At 44.9% G+C, this 23,123-nt stretch overlaps 2 protein-coding genes across 3 annotated transcripts in view; one reads left to right on the top strand and one right to left on the bottom strand.

Moving 5' to 3' along the window:
- Positions 1 to 499: 499 nt before the first annotated feature.
- Positions 500 to 3,797, top strand: Eef1a1 (eukaryotic translation elongation factor 1 alpha 1). The gene is made up of 8 exons (XM_021207538.2): positions 500 to 593; positions 1,554 to 1,731; positions 1,816 to 1,995; positions 2,087 to 2,383; positions 2,464 to 2,614; positions 2,709 to 2,965; positions 3,049 to 3,283; positions 3,389 to 3,797. Exons 2-8 carry the CDS (start codon positions 1,588 to 1,590, stop codon positions 3,511 to 3,513), a joined length of 1,389 nt encoding a protein of 462 aa, XP_021063197.1. The 5' UTR covers positions 500 to 593; positions 1,554 to 1,587; the 3' UTR covers positions 3,514 to 3,797.
- A 4,417-nt stretch (positions 3,798 to 8,214) lies between these two features.
- The window catches only part of Mto1 (mitochondrial tRNA translation optimization 1), a 26,659-nt gene continuing 11,750 nt past the window's right edge, over positions 8,215 to 23,123 (bottom strand). Inside the window, exons 7-12 of one of the 2 annotated variants that reach the window (XM_021207164.2) lie at positions 22,726 to 22,856; positions 19,993 to 20,197; positions 19,316 to 19,487; positions 17,563 to 17,681; positions 11,901 to 12,061; positions 8,215 to 9,045 (exon numbers count right to left, since the gene is read on the bottom strand). In XM_021207164.2, coding sequence (XP_021062823.1) covers positions 8,950 to 9,045; positions 11,901 to 12,061; positions 17,563 to 17,681; positions 19,316 to 19,487; positions 19,993 to 20,197; positions 22,726 to 22,856 — 884 coding nt within the window. In that variant the 3' untranslated portion in view covers positions 8,215 to 8,949. Of the gene's footprint in view, positions 9,046 to 11,900; positions 12,062 to 17,562; positions 17,682 to 19,315; positions 19,488 to 19,992; positions 20,198 to 22,725; positions 22,857 to 23,123 lie in introns of those variants that run through there. The other variant, XM_029543806.1, reaches the window with a different exon arrangement.

Here is a 23,123-nt window from a genome sequence, read left to right as displayed (position 1 = left end):
CCTTGGGTTCTGGAGCCGGGAAGGGTCCCCAACATTGTGTTCCTCTCCCTGCCAGGAGAGCAAGGGCTGCGGGAGGCGAACAGGATGATAGCGGGGCTGACGTCGGGAGGTAGCCTCCGTGGGAAGGGACACCAGGATCTTGACACAGCCTTGGCAGCGGAGTCAGGAAGAGTCGGGATAGATTCTGGCCGCCCTTTTGGCCAGCTTCTCGCCGCCCCACCCTCGGTTGGGGCCGAGAGTAATTCATACAAAAGGAGGGATCGCCTTCGCCTGGGGAAATCCCAGGGACCGTCGCTAAATTCTCACAGCCCAGAATCCCGGTACCCGCCCCACCACAGTGCGAGGAGCGTGCGCCCAGGGTTGAGCGCGGGGAGAGCAGAGCACACAAGCTCACAGTCCCCGGCGGTAGGGGGGGGGAGGGGCGCGCTGAGCCGGGGGTGGGGGGGCGGCCGAGGAGCTGGCGCGGGGCAGACTGGGAAAGTGGTGTCGTGTGCTGGCTCCGCCCTCTTCCCGAGGGTGGGGGAGAACGGTATATAAGTGCGGCAGTCGCCTTGGACGTTCTTTTTCGCAACGGGTTTGCCGTCAGAACGCAGGTGAGTGGCGGGTGTGGCTTGCGCGGGCCGCCGAGCAGGGGCGCCGAGCGGGCTCGGGCTACCAGGCGGCGGGGTGTCCTCGGCGGGGATGAGCTGCGAGCGAGCATTCCCGCTCCGAGCTGCGGGGCGGCGCGGGAGGCGGAGTGCGAGGCCGAGCGGCAACCCCGTAGCCTCGCCTCGTGTCCGGCTTGAGGCCTAGCGTGGCGTCCACGCCGCCACCGCCGCGTGCCACTCCGGCCGCGCGATGGTTGATCCTCTGCCCCGCTGACCTCGATTGCCGTCCAGCAGCAGGGGCTAACAAAGGGAGGGTGTGGGGCTTGTTCGTCCGGAGCCGGAGAGCTCATGGTGGGGAGGAAGGGACGGGAGCGGCGGCTGGGGCCCGCCCGCCCGCCTGCCTTCGGACCACATGTCCGACGCCACCCGGATGGGGCGAGGCCTGGGATTTTTTTCCCAAAGCAACCAGGCTCGGGATTAGCGTCCCGAGGCCATGTGGCCCCAGCAGCCTGCACGATCTGGCCTAGCGGCTCCGCGGTCCCCTGCCTCCTTACGAGGGTGAGGCCGTCCCGCCCGGCACCAGTTGCGTGCGCGGAAAGATGGCCGCTCCCGGGCCCTGTTGCAAGGAGCTCAAAATGGAGGACGCGGCAGCCCGGTGGAGCGGGCGGGTGAGTCAGTCACCCACACAAAGGAAGAGGGCCTGGCCCCTCGCCGGCCGCTGCTTCCTGTGACCCCGTGGTCCTGTCGGCCGCAATCGTCACCTCGGGCTTTCTCTGGAGCACCGCTCGTCGCGGCGGGGGGAGGGGATGTAATGGCGTTGGAGTTTGTTCACGTTTGGTGGGTGGAGACTAGTCAGGCCGGCCTGGCGCTGGAAGTCATTCTTGGAATTTGTCCTCTTGAGTTTTGAGTGAAGCGAGGTCTCCCTCTCCATGGCGGTTCAAAGGTATCTTTTAAACCCGTTTTTAGGTGTTGTGAAAGCCACCGCTAATTCAAAGCAAACATGGGAAAGGAAAAGACTCACATCAACATCGTCGTAATCGGACACGTAGACTCCGGCAAGTCCACCACAACCGGCCACCTGATCTACAAATGTGGTGGGATCGACAAGCGAACGATCGAGAAGTTCGAGAAGGAGGCTGCTGAGGCAAGTATAAGGCAAGAGGGGGGATAGAAATTCTATAAGGGAGTAGAACCAAGGTCTTGGGTATTAATTCCAAGTCACTTGCAGATGGGAAAGGGCTCCTTCAAGTACGCCTGGGTCTTGGACAAACTGAAAGCAGAGCGTGAGCGTGGTATCACTATTGACATCTCCCTGTGGAAATTCGAGACCAGCAAATACTATGTGACCATCATTGATGCCCCAGGACACAGAGATTTCATCAAAAACATGATTACAGGCACATCTCAGGTGTGTAAAATTTACCCATTCCTGACCCGGGATATTTTTTAGTGGGGATGCTTTTTTTATCTTTGATAGATGATTGTCTTATTCCTTACAGGCTGACTGTGCTGTCCTGATTGTTGCTGCTGGTGTTGGTGAATTTGAAGCTGGTATCTCCAAGAACGGGCAGACCCGTGAACATGCTCTTCTGGCTTACACCCTGGGTGTGAAACAGCTGATTGTTGGTGTCAACAAAATGGATTCCACCGAGCCACCATACAGTCAGAAGAGATATGAGGAAATCGTTAAGGAAGTCAGCACCTACATTAAGAAAATTGGCTACAACCCTGACACAGTAGCATTTGTGCCAATTTCTGGTTGGAATGGTGACAACATGCTGGAGCCAAGTGCTAATGTAAGTGACTTTTAAGGTAGTTGAATGGAGAAAGCTGCAACAAGTAAGGAGGTTATAATATTTGACTGCCTGTGTTTTAGATGCCTTGGTTCAAGGGATGGAAAGTCACCCGCAAAGATGGCAGTGCCAGTGGCACCACACTGCTGGAAGCTTTGGATTGTATCCTACCACCAACTCGTCCAACTGACAAGCCTCTGCGACTGCCCCTCCAGGATGTCTATAAAATTGGGGGTAGGTAGAACATTAAGTAGAATGTTAAAGTGAATTTGAAGTCTTCACAAACTGATGTATTAAATACTTATTTATTTATTTAACAATATTTTAGGCATTGGCACTGTCCCTGTGGGCCGAGTGGAGACTGGTGTTCTCAAACCTGGCATGGTGGTTACCTTTGCTCCAGTCAATGTAACAACTGAAGTCAAGTCTGTTGAAATGCACCATGAAGCTTTGAGTGAAGCTCTTCCTGGGGACAATGTGGGCTTCAATGTAAAGAATGTGTCTGTCAAAGATGTTAGACGAGGCAATGTTGCTGGTGACAGCAAAAACGACCCACCAATGGAAGCAGCTGGCTTCACTGCTCAGGTAATACATTTTTAAAATAGGTGGCAAGATTGGTTGTATGCAGAATCACAAGGCAAGACTTTAATAAATGTTGTTTTTCTTAGGTTATTATCCTGAACCATCCAGGCCAAATTAGTGCTGGCTATGCTCCTGTTCTGGATTGTCACACAGCCCACATAGCATGCAAGTTTGCTGAGCTTAAAGAAAAGATCGATCGTCGTTCTGGTAAGAAGCTGGAAGATGGCCCCAAATTCCTGAAGTCTGGTGATGCTGCCATTGTTGATATGGTCCCTGGCAAGCCCATGTGTGTTGAGAGCTTCTCTGACTATCCTCCACTTGGTAAGCATGATCTAAGTTTCTGATACACTGAATGAACATCAAGTTTGTAATATGAAATGTTGCTTGAGTAGCAAAGATACTGACACATGGCATTTTTCTATATAGGTCGTTTTGCTGTTCGTGACATGAGGCAGACAGTTGCTGTGGGTGTCATCAAAGCTGTGGACAAGAAGGCTGCTGGAGCTGGCAAAGTCACCAAGTCTGCCCAGAAAGCTCAGAAGGCTAAATGAATATTATCCCTAACACCTGCCACCCCAGTCTTAATCAGTGGTGGAAGAACGGTCTCAGAACTGTTTGTCTCAATTGGCCATTTAAGTTTAATAGTAAAAGACTGGTTAATGATAACAATGCATCGTAAAACCTTCAGAAGGAAAGAATGTTTTGTGGACCATTTTTTTTTGTGTGTGGCAGTTTTAAGTTATTAGTTTTCAAAATCAGTACTTTTTAATGGAAACAACTTGACCAAAAATCTGTCACAGAATTTTGAGACCATTAAAACAAGTTTAATGAGAAATCCTGTGTTGGTCAATGCTGAAAGTTAACTGAGTGTATACAACAAAAGGTACTGGGGTCCCCATGGTATGTTCCTAGGGATTGAGTTCTGGTCCGACTGGGTCTACCCAGAGCTGAGCTATTTCAAAGGCCATATTACAAACTAAATGGGGCTGATTTGGGTTAACTTCAGACAAACTAGATGTATCAACTCAAGGTGTGGAGCATAGTTGGGGCAGACTTGGGTCCTTTGTCTGGATCTGCATGCAGTAGCAACTGGACATGACAGCTAAGTTTGCTTTAGGCAGCATTGCTTGAGTATGCTACCACATTGGAATACTGCGTTTACTTTGTGAATATTGGAAATGAAGCAAGGTTGGAGGGTCACTAAGTATTTCCTTCCATAATTACACGAGAACCTTTACCAAAGGACCAATGTTGAAAGGGGAGCAAAATGAGCTTAGGTTTATTAGCTTTTGCTAGGATGTAAAACAGGCTGATGGGTAGGTGGTATTTTATAGGAATACCTGGAAGATGCCGTAAAGGCTATTTAGTATTAAACTGAGAACTTTTGTGTAATATGTGTGTTAAGTGACTGCACTTGAGTTGCCAGAACATGTAATTTACTTGAGCCATGTTAACCTGACCTTGGCAGAACATGGGCTCTAGTCTCTGGAAGTGGATTGGCAAGGCTGCATGGGATATGTCATGAAGCCCATGAGATCAAAACAGGTGGCCTAAGTTTAGGCAAGACTTAGAAAAGTGATGTGTAAAGCCTCTGAATAGTTTACTGTTGGCTGCAAACCCTTTAAAGGTTTGTCAGTTCCTTTGTTCAGGTTATTGCAAGTATGACTGGTTAAAAATGGATTGCCAATAAGTAGTGAAATGTAGCTTGAGTAAGCTGTTAGACCCCAAAGAATAAGAATCAAGACCTACCTGAGAAATTGATAACAATGGGTCTGTTGGGATATGAAAGTTTTTCAAACCTGCACATAAGTGTACAATTAGTGGAGTAGCACCATCTACTGGTACTTTAAAAACAAAACATTCAGAATAAAAGCATGTTTCTGGGGATGGAGTTCAGGGCCAAAGGCTTGTGGTAGGCAAGTGAGCTATATAGCAGGCAGTCTTCAGTCTCGTTTGTATTGGTCAAACACACACATGAAAGCTAAGTGTTTGCTCTAAAGGCTAGCTGTTTGGACATATGACTTTAGTGTGGACTTAGTGAAATTTTCCCTGTTTCTGGCACCCACATGATTTACTCAACAGTTCCCAGGGATCTAGTGGCCTGTCTGTACCAGGTCCATATACAGTAGCCATGTAGGCAAAAGCTTAAGGAACTTAAATGAAGGCACGCTAGTTTTTTAAAACATTGGGCTTTAGTGTGGAAGATAAAGGCTCCACATGAATAAGGCCAGTTGCTACTAGTGAATTTAAAGTCACTGGTGCATAAGGGCCAGGGAGTTTTAACATCCTTAGAAATAAATGAAGCCAGGCTGGGCTTGAAAAAGACTGTCAAGACAGTCACGTCCTAGTTGCACATAGCAGAACATCCCTCAAGCTGTCCTTTAACATGCTCTTAAAAGGATGAATCATTTTTAATACTCTTGAGAATGTCGCCCCACACTGCCTTGTCTTCCAGTCAGGCTAGCCTCTGGGTTTAATGGACCTCCGGGTGGCAGTTCTTGGGGAAAGATACTGGGTGAACCTAGGGCCTTTGCATATGGTTAGAAGCTATACTCTGAGCAGTGATCTTCATTCCTTTAAAAAGTTCAGAGGTTCAGGCAGGCCTTGAACTTGTCATCTATCACAGCCCCCTGAGACTGGAAATAGAAGCTTACTAGTAGGTTTGGCTCAATTTGTGAGTTTTGGAAAACTTAGAAGGCATTTTTCTGAGAGAGTTTGTCTATCCCTGGACATCTGGGAACCTGTAGACTAGGTTGGCCTGGAAATCCGAAATCTACCTGCCTGTGCCTCCCAAGACTTGGATTAAAAGCATGTGTCACAGGGGCTGGCGATGGCTCAGTGGGGAAGAGCACAACTGCTCTTCCCAAGGTCCTGAGTTCAAATCCTACCACCTCATGGTGGTTCACAACCACCCGTAATGAGATCTGACGCCCTCTACTGGTGTCTGAAGACAGCTACAGTGTACTTATGTATAATAATAGATACATCTTTAAAAAAAGCATGTGCCACCACACCCAACCACAAAGCTAATTTTGTTATCTAAAAAAGTGTTTTTTTCTTTTCCTTTTTTGGTTTTTCGAGACAGGGTTTCTCTGTATAGCCCTGGCTGTCCTGGAACTCACTCTGTAGCCCAGGCTGGCCTCGAACTCAGAAATCCACCTGCCTCTGCCTCCCGAGTGCTGGGATTAAAGGCGTGCGCCACCACGTCCGGCTCATGTTTTTATCTTGAGAGAGCGTCTTGGACAGTCTACACTGGCTTTGAATTTACTACATAGGCAAGACTGACTGGTACCTACCACCATGTACAGCCGAGTTTTACGAACATTTGCCTGGGGTGCTTTAGTCTTGGATTTTTCAGAAGTTGAGGCAGGAGGTTCATTTGAGCATAGGGGTTTGAAGCCAGCTTGGACAAAATAATGACTTTTTTTTGTTTTTTATTACGTGAGTACACTGCTGCTGTCTTCAGACATATCAGTAGAGGGCATAGGATCCTATTACAGATGGTTGTAAACCACCATGTGGTTGCTAGGAATTGAACTCAGGACCTCTGGAAGAGCAGTCAGTGCTCTTAACCGCTGAGCCATCTCCCAGCCCTGTTTTTGTTTTAATTTACTCTTGTGCATTGAGAACTAAGCCGATATAGAGCAAATTAATATGGCCTGTGCCTGAAATGCATTTTATGAGAACAAGGGTGCAAGCTAACATCAAATAAGGCCTTAGATGTGTTCTAAGCCATTATGTTCATCACTTGGGAGTTGTTGGTTGTACTGTGAGAGGAGTACTCAGTGAGTTCTAGGTCCTGTATGAAAGGAAAGAGACATCCCATCTTGTTTTCCAGAAGGACACATTAACTTGTTATTTTACTTACAAACCCTAAGTTCTCTCTCACCCATTACTGCTTATGTGGCACCAGAGTCACTTCCATATTTGCAAGTCTCTGGGAACTTCCATAACAAGTTAAACTGGAATACTAACTCAAATACATAGTTTTCTCAGTACTATTCTGAAGTAAAATTATCTTAGGAAACAACTGCGTGGTACTAAATAGTGTTGACCTCATGCAATGGAAATCTCCGAAAGGTCTATGAATAAGTGTATTGAAGAGTTCCGTTTGTGATCCCTACAAGAGACATAACAATAAAGTTAAATTTGGAAGTCCTATGTAACAGTAATTCTAACCTTATGTATAAGTAAAACAGGTAAGAAAACTATGCAAGAGATTTCTCTACTCCCTCATTGCTAAAATATTCACATACACTAACATTTATTCTTTTTCTTTTCCTTTATTGAGACAAGCCCAATCTTGTAGCTCAGCTAGCTTGGAGTTCATGGTGTATCTTTAAGTATACCCCTGACCCCCCAAATTTAGTATGTGTCCTAAGGTTCATCCTTTTTTGCATAGTGGTATGTTTTGCCTGCAGGTATGTCTGAGTACCACATGCATGCCTGGTACCGATGGAGGCCAAAGGAGGGCATCAGATCCCCTGGATTTCATTACAGATGGGTATTAGCAACCATGTAGAAACTGAACCCAAGGCCAGGCAGTCGTGGAGCACGTTTTTTTTTTTTTTTTGGTTTTTCGAGACAGGGTTTCTCTGTGTAGTCCTGGCTGTTCTGGAACTCACTCTGTAGTCCAGGCTGGCCTCGAATTCAGAAATCCACCTGCCTCTGCCTCCCAAGTGCTGGGATTAAAGGCGTGCGCCACCACGCCCGGCTTGGGTTTCTTGGTGCCATTTCTGGACTGGTTGTATGTGGTGTTCCTAACTTGGCAGCATCTACATAGTAACTGGTAGTATCTGAAGAGCTTGGGGCTGAAGAACGAGCTCCTCAAAGATTTTACTTGAGGCATGGCACAAAGGAGGTCTCGTTCCTAGTGGAGGCCAGAGGAGGGCATCAGACCCTTGAGCAGGAGTTACAGGCATCAGCATGATGTGGGTACTGAGAGCAGAACTCAGGTCCTCTGTAAGTGTAGCAAGCCCCTGGGCCATCTCTCTGAGTACTTTCTGTTTCTAAAGTTCAAGTACAATTTTACTAGAGTTTGAGAGAAAACAGGGCAGGCACACTGTAAATCTCTGCAGCTGCCACGAACAGGGAGCTGGAGAAGAAAAAGAGAGAAAGAATACCATTTAGTTAAATAAGTAAGTAGGCTCCCAGCACTTGGGAGGCAGAGGCAGGTGGATTGCTAAGTTCGAGGCCAGCCTGGTCTACAGAGTGAGTTCCAGGACAGCCAGGGCTACACAGAGAAACCCTGCCTCAAAAAAACAAAACAACAACAACAAAAGTAAGTAGGCAGGACCAGAGGGGCTTCAGAGAATGGGTGGGAAGGGCATGCCCGTGTTTTCACCAGTATCTAGAGAAACAGAAGAAGGGGCAGCTCTTCTGAGTCACTGGCAAAAGTAGGCAGGACGAGGAGTGCAGTAAGTGGCTCCCTGCTTCCCTAAGACCAGGTCTCACTGTATAGCCAGGTCAATCCTCCCACTTCAGCCTCTCAAGTGATGGGGGATTACAAGTCTGTTCCACCACACTGTTTCAGGTTTAGGTTTGCTTAACTATGATGAATGCTATATGATCTATAGAAATATGAGCCCCAGAGAGAATTATACATTGTTTTTCACTATTTTGCCCAGATACATAAAAAAGCACAACTGTAACCTTTGTCCTCCAAGGACAAACGTAAAATCACCTAACAACAGTATTTTCAGTGTCATTTTAATTTCCTATTCATACTCTCTAAGCCAGCGGTTCTCAACCCATGGCTTGAGACTCCCACAGGGATTGACTATTAGATATTTACATTATGATTCGTAACAGTATGAAGTAGCAATGAAATAATTTTGTGTTTGGGGCTCACCACAACACAAGGAACTGTGTTAAGGGGTTGAAAACCATTGCCTTAAGCCCTCACTCTAAGTCCTCTATGAAATGAAAGTTAGAATTCTGTCTCCGAGTCTGTTTGCATCACAAGCACTGATTGGCCTGGTGTTCTGTCACTGCTGTCTGCTTTGCTGAGTGTTCCTCACAAATCTGAGCAGATTGATGATGGCAGCTGGTGTCACTCCAGGAATACGACTAGCAGCCCCAATCTAGGAATTAAGATGACAAAAGAACCAGAATGAGTGATGTCAGATCAGATGTCCTCTCCCCACAGCCTCTTTAGAGGACAGGCTATAAACCAGTTAGATTCTGAGCTGGTGCCAGACTACACTCACCAGGTTACTTTTGAACTCTTGGGCTAAATCAAGAGATCCTCCTTCATTTCAGTCTCCCAAGTCCAAACTAAGCAGTTAGGACTACAGGCAGATGCCATCACCGCCAGCTACTAAAGATGACTTGAGGGCGGGGGAGACGGTTCGGTACCTAAGAGGACTTGCTTCTTTTGCAGAGGATGCAGGTTCAGTTCCTAGCAACCACATGGTAGCCACAAGCATCTGCAACTCCAGTTCTAGGAGATTCAATGTACTCTTTTTCTGTTTTCCATAAGCACTGGGCATACATGTTGCCCATACATACATGAAGGCAAAACACTCATACCCATAAGGAAATCTGAATGTCATTAAAAATAAGTTTGTAAAGAAGATAAGGGAAATGAGACATGACTTATGTCTTCAGCTCAGAATTTTAAATTGATGTGTGCAAGATCATACTGCAGTAGTAGTTGTTGTTGTTGTTGTTGTTGTTGTTGTTGTTTTATGTTGGTTTCTCTGTGTAGCACTGGCTGTTCTGGAACTCCCTCTATAGACCAGGCTGGCCTCGAACTCAAAGAGGTCTACCTGTCTCCTTAACTGTATGTAAGTACTGGGATTAAAGGTACGTGTTCCCACTGCTAGGCTAGATCACAAGAAACTTGGATATGCAGGTAACTGTGGGGGTGCAGTCCAGATAGAATACCAACACATATAATCACAGCACTTAGGAGGCGTCATGCCAGAAGGACTACAAGTTTGAAGCTAGCTTGGTCACAGAGGGAACCATGTCTCAACAAAAAAAACTACTTCCAGGTCTTGGCACATACCTGTAACCCCAGTATTGGGAAGATGGAGGCAGAAAGATCTCAAGGCCAGCCTGGGCTAAAGACTCTTATCCCTTTCCTCTTCCTTCCCATAATGTTACAATATCCTTTTCTTTCCATTAAAAAAAATCTGTGGGAGAGCTGGAGAAATGGCTCAGTGCTTAAGAACACTTGCTGCTGTTTCAGAGGGTCAGAGTTCAACTCCTAGCATCCAGGGGGTGTCTGGCTCACAACCTTAACTCCAGTTCCAGGGCATCTGAATGTGATACCCTCTTCTGACCTCCACAGGCACCAGGCACACATGTGGAGCAAGCAGAACACTCATACATATAAAACAAAAAAAATCTCCCCTTCCTCCCTCCCTCCCTTCCTTTCTTGAAAATACATAATATAGACGACAATTAACAGATTCACGGGGCTGGTGAGATGGCTCAGCGGGTAAGAGCACCCGACAGCTCTTCCAAAGGTGCAGAGTTCAAATCCCAGCAACTACATGGTGGCTCACAACCATCCTTAACGAGATCTGACTCCTTCTTCTGGAGTGTCTGAAGACAGCTACAGTGTACTTACATATAATAAAAAAAAAAAAATTCAAAACAAAACAAAACAAAACAGATTCACAGCTGTCAACATATGGGAACTATGTGCCTTTGGAGCGCTCAGCCATAAATGAGACAGCTGTATCAACACTCCTCCCTTCATTGAGGAAGAAAGGATGGAAGATGCTAAGAAAGATGACTTAAAGCAAACAAAAGCAAACAGCATTTCAAAACACAACAGACAAGACCTGCCCAAGTTCACGTCAGACAAAATCCCATCCAGGAGTGGGCAGGGGACACAAAGCATCTCTAGCTTGTAATGCAATCATTACAAGAGATAGGTTGGGGGGGGGGGTATCTTTTTCTTTAAATACAAGAAATACAATGGAATGTTTACATTAAAGGGCTTTGCCTCCGTGGTTGCACGGAGCATAGGAGGGACTGGGTGATAAGGAAAAGAACGTTTTGAAGCACACAGTTAAGACTGAATCATGGGGGGAGAATTCTAGCTCTCCTTCTCTCCTAGAAGCTTACGGAATATAACTATGGAATCCCGAGAGGGATCCAGGGAATGATTTGAAACCACTAAAATGTATTCTATAGTTTAACCTGAAATGATGTCACACACACACAAACACACACACACACACACACACTAGTGTGCACTAATGCTTTAGGACATGGTTGGGATTAGAGAATAGAGAATAATTGCAATCATCTTTTTTAAAATTTATTTTACTTACTTGCTTAATTTATTTATTGCTTGCATGTGCATGCATGCCACAGTGTGTATGTGAAAAGACAACTTGAGAGGAAACCCATTTCCTAATTACCACCATCACCATTATTATTTTATTATTTGTATGGAGAGGTGTTTTGCCCTCATGTAAGCCTGTGTACCATGTGTGTGCCTGATGCCCACCAAGGGCACAAGAGGGACTTGGATCCCTTGGAACTAGACTTACAGATGCTTGTGAGCCACCATATGGTAGGAATTGAGCTTAGGTTCTCTGGAAGAACAGTCTCTTGACCAGTGAGCCTTCTCTCCAGCAAATCAATCAATACCTCTCCCCAACCCCCCAACACACACACTTTTTGTGACAAATCAATTCTTAATTTTCAGTTATTTCAACTAAGCTCAGCTTTCTTATCTTTCATAGAGACAGATCAACATCTGTCCTACGGAAAGAAATTAAGAGGCTAAGTTTCTTTTCCCTGGAACTAGTCATGGATGGTTGGGAGCCACCATGTGGGTGGTGGGACAGAACCCAAGCCCCTTTCAAGAGGCAGCAAGTGCTCATGACCGCAGCATCAGCTCTTCCTTACAATGAAAGCGTTTGCCCTTTGCCTTTGCTTAGAACTCGCTTCTTCCGGCTGCTTGTTTGCTTACCGTCTGTGGGCGACTCAAGTGTAGCTTCTCTCGAACTTCCTGGGACAATGACACATCCCTGATTGTTAGATAGTCTAGATCTTGTGGAAGTTGCAAAGCTTCATCTTGCTGAACCTCCTTTATTTCTTGTAGCTGATATGACAATACTGACTCATAACTGGCTGGTGAATAAAATGAGAATTATATTATGATACACACATTACACTAATAACCTGTATTTATACAACCCTTAACTGTTTACAAATAGCTTCTGCATACATCATCTCATTCAACACGCCGACATTTTGAGACAGGTGAGGTAGATAGTCTGTTTTCTTGTTTTATTTTGAGACAGAATCCCATGTAGCCCAGGCTAGCCTCAAACTTGCCACAGTGAGGCTGACCCTGAACATCCTGAGGATGACCATTCCTTTTTGAGGAAAAGGAAATTGAAGGTTATCATGCAGATGAATTATTATACAGCCAAGGATGACCTTAAACTACGAACTGTTATCCAGCCCGCACTGCAAAGTGGTAACACTACACAAGTTAGCCACCGTGCCCAGTTCACTCGGAATTTCTTGTCTGTGCAAATTTTATTTGTAACATTAAATGTTAAGTCCTGAAGATGGGCTGTTTCTCCAAGTTATTTCTACATGAAGCTGTATGTGCATGTGTGTATTTTAGGGTAGTCCTAGGGATTAATCCCACGGCCTACACATGCCAGACAAGTAGCTCTACTACTCAGCTATGCCTGTCCGCAGGCTGCGCCCCCAGCAGTAATTTTTAGAAATGGGGTTTCTTAGTTGGTAAACATAATTTATGCAATATAAATAAGGTTTTTATTAAGAAGTAATGTTATGTAATGTTATGAAGAGAGCTTGGCAATTGTTTTGTCAAGCATTCTATTCTTAGAAAAATAAACCCGTTCTAAAAAAAAAAATTTTGCTGAGTTGTTCTAAAAAAAAAAAAATTTTTGCTGAGTTGTTCTAAAAAAAAAAAAAAAAAAAGAAAAGAAAAATAAACCCAGCCGGGCAGTGGTGGCACATGCCTGTAATCCCAGCACTTGGGAGGCAGAGGCAGGCGGATTTCTGAGTTCGAGGCCAGCCTGGTCTACAAAGCAAGTTCCAGGACAGCCAGGACTGCACAGAGAAACCCTGTCTGGAAAAACAAACAAAAAAGTCAAACTTTAAACAAACAAACAAACTTGTTTGGTGGTACCAAGCCCAGGACATTGAGGGCCTGCTGCGTGCTAGCAAGGAGACACTCTACCGTTACCACTGAGCTGCGTCCCAGTCTCTTTTATAGTTTTAGGCGATGTCTTACTCAGTTGGACAGGTAGACCTTTTACACTCCTGCCTCAGCTTCCCAAGCTGTGACAGCAGGACTGGGAGAACAGACCCAGCAAAATCTATCTTAAAATATGAGTTGAGGGGCTGGAGAGAAGACTCAGGGTTTAAGAGTCCACACTCTTCTTTCAGAGAAACTGAGTCCGATTCCTAGCACCCATGTCAGATGGCTTATACCACCTGTTGTTAACTCCAGATCCTCAGGCACACACTACACCACTGCCTCCAACATAATCAAAAAGTAAAGAACAAAGCAAAACAAAGGTTTGGGTTTTTTTGGTTTGTTTTTTTGAGACAGGGTTTCTCTGTGTAGCTCTGGCTATCCTGGAACTCACCTTGTAGACTAGGCTGGCCTTGGACTCAGAAATCCGCCTGCCTCTGCCTCCCAAGTGCTGGGATGCCACCACTGCCCGGCACAAAACTTTTAAAAAACTAAGTTAAGGCAGTCCTTTTATCTTATTCAACAAAGGATAAGTTCTTTTTTCTCCTTCCTTCCCTCCCTCTTCCTTTTTTTTGAGACAGGGTTTCACTGTGTAGCCCCAGCTGTCCTGGAACTCTCTGTAAACCAGGCTGGCCTCAAACTCAGAGAGATCCCCCTGCCTCTGCCTCCCTAGGGCTTGGATCATGTGAGTCAAGACACTTTTACACGCATCTTGGATAGGTCCTTACTAAGTGTGGCAATTGACAGCTCAAGGCTATCCTATAAAGGCTATCCTAAAGGTTCCAGATCAGCCTGGACTATATCAGACCCATTTCAAACACAGGGGGTAGGGGATGCAAACCACTGCTACCCCTGAAGACCTGAGTCCACTACTTAGAATCTACAGTGGGAGGAGAGAACTGATTCCTGTCAGTTGCCCTGTGACTTCCAAATAAGGACCATGGAATGAGCACACCCCACACATACTCTGACATACTCTGTGGTGGCTTGAATGAGAATGGCTCCTATAGGCTCATATATTTGAATACTTGGTCCCCAGTGAGTGAAACTCTTTGGGAAAGATTAGGAGGTGTGGCCTTGTTGGCGAAAGTATGTTGCCCAAGCCCATGCCAGTGATTCTGACTGTTGCCTGTAGGTCAGGATGTAAAGCTCTCAGCTTCTGTTCCAGCCCATGCCTGTCTGCTTCCTGCTGTGGTGATCATGGACTAACTTCTAAAACGCTATGGGCCCCCCAATCAAATGGTTCTTTTTTTTTTTTTTTTTTAAAGNTTTNTTTATTATATGTAAGTACACTGTAGCTGTCTTCAGACACTCCAGAAGAGGGCGTCAGATCTTGTTACGGATGGTTGTGAGCCACCATGTGGTTGCTGGGATTTGAACTCCGGACCTTTGGAAGAGCAGTCGAGTGCTCTTACCCACTGAGCCATCTCACCAGCCCCCCAAATGATTCTTTTAAAGAGCTGTCTTGAGACAAGGTCTCACTAAGTAACCCCGCTGTCCTGGAACTCAGTATGTAGACCAAGCTGGCCTCAAACTCACATAGAGTCACCTGCCTCTGCCTCTCAAGTGTTGGAATTAAAGGCATATGCCACCACACGTGGCTACATGCAAAGTTTTTGTTTTCTTTAAAACCGAGTTTCATTTCGTCCAGCCTCCCAAGTGCTAGGGTTACATGGGAATGCTTCACCATACCTGCCACAAGTTTATGATCCATAAATAGGCCTCATGGTTTACTGGGATTCAATGGTTAATACTGACTCTTGATTTGACAAGATTTAAAGGCATTGTGGAAATTTGAGTATGTCTGTCACTATATTTCCGAAATGGTTTAAGTAAAGAATGAAGAGGTGGCACCACCCCCAGATTAGGCTTAGACTTTACAAAGGGAGAGAGGGAGATGAGCACCGAGTCTCTGCCTCCTGCCTGTGGATGAGCTGTGACTCACTGCCTCATGTTCAGCAAACCACAGGAAGATGCTCTCTCCTTAAGGCATGAGCCAAAACCCACTCATGCTGATGACCAACGTCCATGGCCTCTGTATTTATAAACCCATCCTTCCTTGTCAGGCTCCTTGTCACAGCAATGAGACAATAACCATGTTACTAACATGGTACCTGAGACCTTGCATATGGTCAAGGGCATATTTATTTCATCTCTCAAATATAAATTGCAAAATAGGGCTGGAGAGATGGCTCAGTGGTTAAGAGCACCAACTGCTCTTCCGAAGGTCCTAAGTTCAAATCCCAGCAACCACATGGTGGCTCACAACCATCTGTAATGATAACTGAACCTCTTCTGGGGTGTCTGAAGACAAGTACAGTGTCCTTACATATAATAAAAAAATAAATCTTTAAAAAAATAAATTGCAAAATAGGAAAGATAATAAAACGTAACATTAAGTTCTGATCCCAAGAAACTTGTCTAGGGGCTGTAGGTCAGTTGGTAGAGGACTTATCTCATGTTTTCAGTCCTAAATCCTTGTGACTCTAAATCCTGTCAAGCTGATGATCAATACTAATCATTACATTCCAGCACTCCACAAAACCAGGTAGGTGGCATACACTGCAATCCCAGCACTTAGACAGTAAAAGGCAAAAGGGCTTAAAAGTTAAAGGTCATCCTCAGCTACTTAGGAGTTTGGGGCTGGCCTGGGCTACATCAGATCGTCTTTAAAAACAAAACAAACCCGGGCAGTGGTGGTGCACGCCTTTAATCCCAGCACTTGGGAGGCAGAGGCAGGTGGATTTCTGAGTTCGAGGCCACCCTGGGCTAAACAGAGAAACCCTGTCTCAAAAAACAAAACAAAACACCACCACCCACGACCACTACCACCACCACCACAAACAAAAAATAAACACAAAAACCACTGGAGAGTGGTTAAGAATGCTTGCTGCAGTTTGAGGTCAGCTTGGTTTACAGAGTTCCAGGACAGCCAGGGCTACACAGAGAAGCCCTGTCTCTAAAGCCCAAAGGAAAAGAGCGAGCTCTTTCCACTCTTGCTGCTCTAGTGTCTCACCCACGTCAGGCAGCTTACAATAGGAGTCTGTATCTCTAACTCTAGAGGATCTGAGACCCTCTTCTGCCCTCCATGAGCACCTGCATACGTGTACATACACAAACACATACATGTACATAAAAATAAAATAAAAAAATTAGGGCTGGTGAGATGGCTCAGTGGGTAAGAGCACCCGACTGCTCTTCCGAAGGTCCGGAGTTCAAATCCCAGCAACCACATGGTGGCTCATAACCATCCGTAACAAGATCTGACTCCCTTTCTGGAGTGTCTGAAGACAGCTACAGTGTACTTACATAAATAAAGTCTTTTAAAAAAATAAAAAAAATAAAAAATAAAAAATAAAAAAATTAAAAGAAATTTGTCAGGTTGGGGAGATTCAAGTAGCAACTTGAAAAATCACCCATATATTTTGTTTACCTCCATGTGGTTTCTTTTAATCTCTAGCCTTTTTTTCCACATTATTTACTTTACATTGTAATCATAGCCCCCATCCTCCTAATCACTAGAGCAAGGAACAGCTACTCCATGGCTGAATTCCTTCCTATCAACAGGGATGATGATGAACACCTCTGGACCACACTAACTGAACAAAGTAAAGCTGCCCAGAAAGGTTAAAATCTGCCACGTAAGCAGCTGTTTCCAGTGCTATACTCTACTACCTAAAGTGTTCAATAGAGAAACCATAATGAGGACATAAGACTGAATCCTTCTTATATGCTGTCATTCTGTACTGGGTGACTTGAGTTTTAAGCAAGTTATGAATCATGTGTGTGTCTGTGGTGTGTGTGCACAAAACTGTAGGAACCTGTGGAGGCCAGAAAACTTGGATCCCCTAGAGCTGCAGTTACAGGTGGTTGTTGGGAACTGAACCTTGAGCCTCTGGAAGACTACTGCACGCTTTTAGTCACTGAACCATCTTTCCAGTTCTATCTCTGTTATTTTTTAAGTTAAATTTAAGTTTTTAGTATTGGGCCATTTGGGAAAACGTTTCTAGGATTCCTCTAGGTTTCTCTTTGTTGCTACCCTTTTATAAAATGACCCAAGGAATGGCAGGCAGCACACATCACTGTCCTCAGCCAAAGCCCAACGCCCAACTGAGGGGAGCACCAACGCTGGGCGGAAGCGCCATTCTCACCGCCCTGGTGAGAGGAGTCTTTCTCTGTATAACCAGCACACAGCTCTCCCACCATTCCCATGACCAGCATGTGCTGCATGCTTCTCTGTTCAGCTTTCCACTGGAGGACAGAGCTATGGACATGCAGAGCCTGTATCATCCTCAGGCATGCTCAGCAAACACTGCTCTGGGTGGCTACTGCTTGTCCATCATCTGCACACGTGGAAAGGGATGGCACCACCTAGGAAGACAACCCTCCTTACCTTCTATTTTCAGTCTTCTGGCGAGCTCTCTACATGCAGTATACTTCTCCAAGGGCTCGGGAACCACACTGGCGAGTGACTCCATGTCCACTTCTTCGTACTTAAGAACATCCAGAGCACTGCCAGTGTAAACAGTATTAACGTAAGGATCCATGTCCTATAAACCAAACTCAGAACAAAATTCCTTGGAATATACTAAACATTACCTTAAAAGAGACTCTCAAAAAATTAATTTTTTTTTTTTTTTTTCGAGACAGGGTTTCTCTGTGTAGCCCTGGCTGTCTTGGAACTCACTTTGTAGACCAGGCTGGCCTCGAACTCAGAAATCCGCCTGCCTCTGCCTCCCGAGTGCTGGGATTAAAGGCGTGCGCCAACACTGCCCGGCTCACATTTTTTTTAAGTATAGTGAGCAAATGTGGCAGCATCTGGCCAGGTGTGGTGGCACACAACTTTAGTCCTAGCTGGAGAGAGGCTCAGCGGTTAAGAGCACTGGCTGTTCTTCCAGAGGTCCTGAGTTCAATTTCCAGCAACCAGATAGTGGCTCATAATCATCTTTAATGGGATCTGATGCCCTCTTCTGGTGTGTCTGAAGACAGCTACACACACACACACCCCTCCCTGCCTTGCTCCTGGAACAAAACTGTTTTCTAAGAGTGTCCTTTAGACTCAGAGGCCACATAACCAGACTGAGGGAAACAAAAATCTCAAACGTCACAAGATTCTTCAAAAAAAAAAAATTATATAGAATATATAACACTGAAAAAATAAAAAAGAACTTATACTACCATGTTTTTTTTTTTTTTAAAGGTTTATTTATTATTATACATAAGTATACTGTAGCTGACTTCAGATGCACCAGAAAAGGGCGTCAGATCTCATTACGGGTGGTTGTGAGCCACCATGTGGTTGCTGGGATTTGAACTCAGGACCTTTGGAAGAGTAGTCAGTGCTCTTACCTGCTGAGCCATGTCCCCAGCCCACTACCATGTTTTTTAAATTAAACAATTTTCCTTGCTGTAGAGCACGCATTAGCTGGGACCACTCTGGTTTTCGAGCCTAGCAGAGAAAATGGGTCCTTGTATTTCTTTTGGTTTGAAGCCTCTAAATCTGAGGAAAACCAAAAGAATTCAATGGAAACCACAAAGAAATTGTACATGTACAAAAAATTAAGATTTGAGCTGGAGCGATGGCTCAGGTTGAGGGCACTGGCTGTTATTCCTAAGGATCCGGGTTTGCTTCCCAGCACCCACAGGATAGCTCAGAACTGTCTAACTCTAGTTCCATGGGATCTGACACCCTCTTCTGGTTCCCTGGGCACCAAGCGTGCATATGGTACATGTACATACATGTAGGCTACTCCTACACACACACACACACCACCTACACATACTTATAATCAAACATAAATATATTTATAAAGGTTTTTTCTTTGCTAGGTAAGGCGGTACATGCTACTACCTGCACTTGGGAGGCAGAGACCCCAGCACTAGGGAGGCAGAGAACAGAGAATTCAAGGCCTCACTCATGCTAAGCATCAAGCTACAGGCCCAGCCATACACATTTTATTTTATTTTTAAATTTATTTTTCAAGACAGGGTCTTCCGAACTCAGTTTAGACCCCTTTGTTATACAGCTACAGCAGAGACAGACCTGAAACTTCTGATCCCTCTCTCCACCTGCTAACTGCCAAGATTAATGTCATACTCTCACTTTTCTGTAAAGATTAAGAAAAGTCTACATTGAAAAATCATACCTGACAGGAAGGCTTCTATTAATACTTATAGGAGTTTGTGGAATTAATTGTTTCCATTTGGAGCTTGAAAATTTAATGGATTTCAACACAGAAATACCTTCTTCTAAAGATGACTTCATCCACAAAGCTCTTTCATATCGCTGTGAGGACACACAGCCAGCTTCCTTATGGGCTAGGAAACAAAGAGGGAGAAAGAAGTTTTAAAAACAGCAGAGGGGCTGGAGAGATGGCTCAGAGGGTAAGAGCACTGACTGCTCTTCTGAAGGTGCTGAGTTCAAATCCCAGCAACCACATGGTGGCTCACAACCACCCGTAATGAGATCTGTCGCCCTCTCCTTGTGCGTCTGAAGACAGCTACAGTGATTTATGTATAATAATAAATAAATCTTATTAAAAAAAAAACAAAAATAGCAGAGTACAGGGCATGGCAGCACACTGCACACAGTGAATTCAAGGTTGGCCAGCTACATGTGGAGACCTTGTCTCAACAGCTCCCCACTTCCCACGGCTGGATGTAGTAGTAACTTACTACTTGATAGGTGTGGTCAAGGAGAAAGGTGAACAGGAATTCAAAGTCATCTTAGGCCACACTGTAAGAGATCCTGCCTCAAAACAATTACACAAATCAATAAAACCCCAAAGCAGTGAAATACATTACAAGACTCATTAAAAGTTACCTCGGAATGTGAGCCGGGTATCAGCATTATCTGGGCGCAGTGACAATCGGAACTCTACTCTGCTAGTGAACATTCGGTATGGCTCACTGGTGCCCAGGGTGGTGAGGTCATCAATCAAGACTCCTATATAGCCTTCTGTGCGACTCACAACAAAGGGTGGTTTCTGACTGACTCGTAGACTGGCATTGATTCCAGCTATCACCCCCTAGAAGAGGACTGAAATGTTTAAGAGGCCATTATGAACTGAACAAATAGCTATTCTACGCAGCACGCTCGCTATCTAGGAAAAACCCACACAGGGAGGAAGAGCTGGGCAGTGGGGAGTGGGGGCACACGTCTTTAGTCCCAGTGCTCAGGAGGCTGAGGCAGGTGGACCTCTGAATTCTAAGCCAGCTAGGTCTACAGAGCGAGTTCCAGGATAGCCAGGGCTACATGGGAAAATCCTGTCTTTTTTTTTTTTTTAAAGATTTGTTTATTATTATATATAAGTACACTGTAGCTATCTTCAGATGCACCAGAAGAGGGCGTCAGATCTCATTACGGATGGTTGTGAGCCACCATGTGGTTGCTGGGATTTGAACTCAGGACCTTCAGAAGAGCAGTCAGTGCTCTTAACCACTGAGCCATCTCTCCAGTCCTGTCTTAAAAAACAAAAACAAACACATAGGGTAGAAAGAAAGCAGGTTCATAAGGAATGTAAGAGAGGGAAATGTGATCCACACCCAGAAACACAACATGTTAGTCTGCTATGATTCACTCCTCTGTGGACTGGGGTGGAGAGGTGAGAATTTTTACAAACTCACTTGTGAGAGGTTTCTAGCTTTTTTACATGTACAAACAAATGATGTAATTTTTATCATTGTGTAGTGGGGTCCTCAGAGGCTCATATATTTGAATGCTTAGTCATCAGAGAGTGGAACTACTTGAAAGGATTAAGAGGTATGGCCTTGTTGGAATAGTTGTATCACTGGGGGCTTTTAGGTTTCAAAAGCCCAAGGCAGGTTCCAGTCTCTCTCTCTCTTCCTGCTACCTATAAATCCAGATGTAGAAGTCTCAGCTCCTTCTCCAGCACCATGTCTGCCTGTTTGCCAACGGGCAATGGACTAAGCCTCTGAAGCTGTAAGCAAGCTCCAATTAAATGTTTTCATATGTATGTGTGTGTGTATACATATATATGTATATATACACACATATACACATACATATATACATATACACATACATACATATGTATGTGGTATCTCTTTATAGCAATGGAACACTGACCAACCAAGACAGTGGTAAAGATTATGGGAGGTTAGAATGAGTTCATAAGATGCTACCTCAAAAGCACAAGGACCTGAATTTGATCCTAAACACTGTCACGAGAAGCTGAGCATAGCGGTACAAGCCTATAATCTCAGCACTGAGGGAGGCAGAGACAGGTCACTAAAACTCACTGGTTAGTCAGTTTAGCTTAACTGGTGAGCTCCAATGAGAGATTCTGTCTTAAAATATAAGGTAGAGGGGTTGAAGAGGTAGTTCAAAAGGTTATGCATGTGTACCACTCTTGCCGAGGACCCACGTTTGGTTTGCTGTACCCATGCTGGGCAGCTCACAGTCATCTATAACTCCATCTCTAGGGCATCTACATTCATGTGCTCAAACCATCACTCCATACATAACTAAAAGAAAAAAAGAAGGCAGCTAGAGAACCGTCTATACAGCAGGAAAGGGTATTGGCTGCTTTTCCAGAGGCCTTGGATTTGATCCCTAGCATCCATATGGTGGCTCATAATCACCTGTATCTCTAGTTCCAGGGAATCTAAGGCCGTGTTCTGACCTCCACAGGCACCAGGCACACACGTGATATACAGACAAACATGGGGACATAACATCCATATACATAACATAATATAAAATAAGGTCAGGAACACCAGAGAAATGTATCTAATGCTGACCTCAACATGCACAGATGCACAGACACAACACAGAAAGCCAGAAGAGTGATAACAGTATGATCATCTTCAAAGAATTAAATAGTCTTTTTTACACTTTAGAAGCAATTCCGTATTTTCACAACATGCTAGCATATCTAGGGATTCAGAAACTAGCTGTAAGTTCTTTCAAAATCACCCCCCACAAGCTGGGCAACATGGCACGCGTGCGCCTGCGATCCTGGCGCTCGGGGTGAAGCAGAGAGACCAGCAGTTTGAGCTGGGAGTGGTGGTGCACGCTTTTGATCTCAGCAGTACGAAGGCGAAGGTGGGACTGAATTTTCAAGGTCAGCCTTGGCTATATAGCAAGTTTGAGGCCAGTCTGGGCTACATGAGTCCCTATCTGAAAAAACAAAAACAAAACCAAAAACCAAAAACCAACCAACCAATCAAACAAAAAAACAAAATAAAAGATGAGTCTGGGCTACTACATAACAAGACCCTATTTCAAAACAAAACAAGTATATCATATACAACTATCCCCACTTAGCCTGAAATACTGTTGTATCTAAGATCTGTATAGTTAACACAACAGACAATAAGAAATGAACACTAATTTTTTTGTTTATAGTACCATCTGAATCTGGATAAACTCTAAGCTGGAACTGGGTGGGCATGATGGCTTACACCATTAATCTTAGCACTTGGGAGGCAGAGGCAGGCAGATCTCTCAGAGTTTCAAGCGGGCTTAGTTTACATAGTGAGCTTCATAGCCAGGACTACATAGAGACCCAATCTTAAACAAAACGAATCTCACCTGAGCTGCAGCTTCCTCATAGCCAGTGGTTCCATTTATCTGTCCAGCGAAGAACAGTCTCTGAACCAAGTGTGTCTCGAGGGAAGGACTGATCTGACGGGGGTCTAAATAATCATACTGCACACCATAGCCTGACCAAAGAACAAGAACACGGTAAGTCAAAATAGCCACACATGGCTCAGGGAGGAAATTCAAAGCACATCAGACCACAGCAGATGTATAGATGCTGGGCTAGCTTTATATATTTTGACACAGGGTCTTGCTACGTAGCCACACACAGCCTCAAACTTGCAGACAGCTTCCTGTGTTACCTTCTAAGTACTAGGATTACAGATGTATATTCCCCCATGTCTAGCTTGGGCTACTTTTTTTTTTCTCAATTTTTTTAAATTATTATT

The sequence above is a fragment of the Mus pahari genome, chromosome 10 (genome assembly GCF_900095145.1).
Source record: "Mus pahari chromosome 10, PAHARI_EIJ_v1.1, whole genome shotgun sequence".
Lineage (NCBI taxonomy): Eukaryota > Metazoa > Chordata > Mammalia > Rodentia > Muridae > Mus > Mus pahari.
The sequence above is the reverse complement of the archived record's forward strand: the minus strand, read 5'-3'. Positions and strand labels throughout refer to the sequence as shown.

Bases quoted from the DNA above. Each gene is read 5' to 3' on its own strand.
- Eef1a1 (XM_021207538.2), top strand. From the start codon at position 1,588: ATGGGAAAGGAAAAGACTCACATCAACATCGTCGTAATCGGACACGTA. The intron at 2,615-2,708 runs GTAGGTAGAACA...ACAATATTTTAG, and splicing joins GGATGTCTATAAAATTGGGG to GCATTGGCACTGTCCCTGTG. The intron at 3,284-3,388 runs GTAAGCATGATC...TTTTCTATATAG, and splicing joins CTCTGACTATCCTCCACTTG to GTCGTTTTGCTGTTCGTGAC.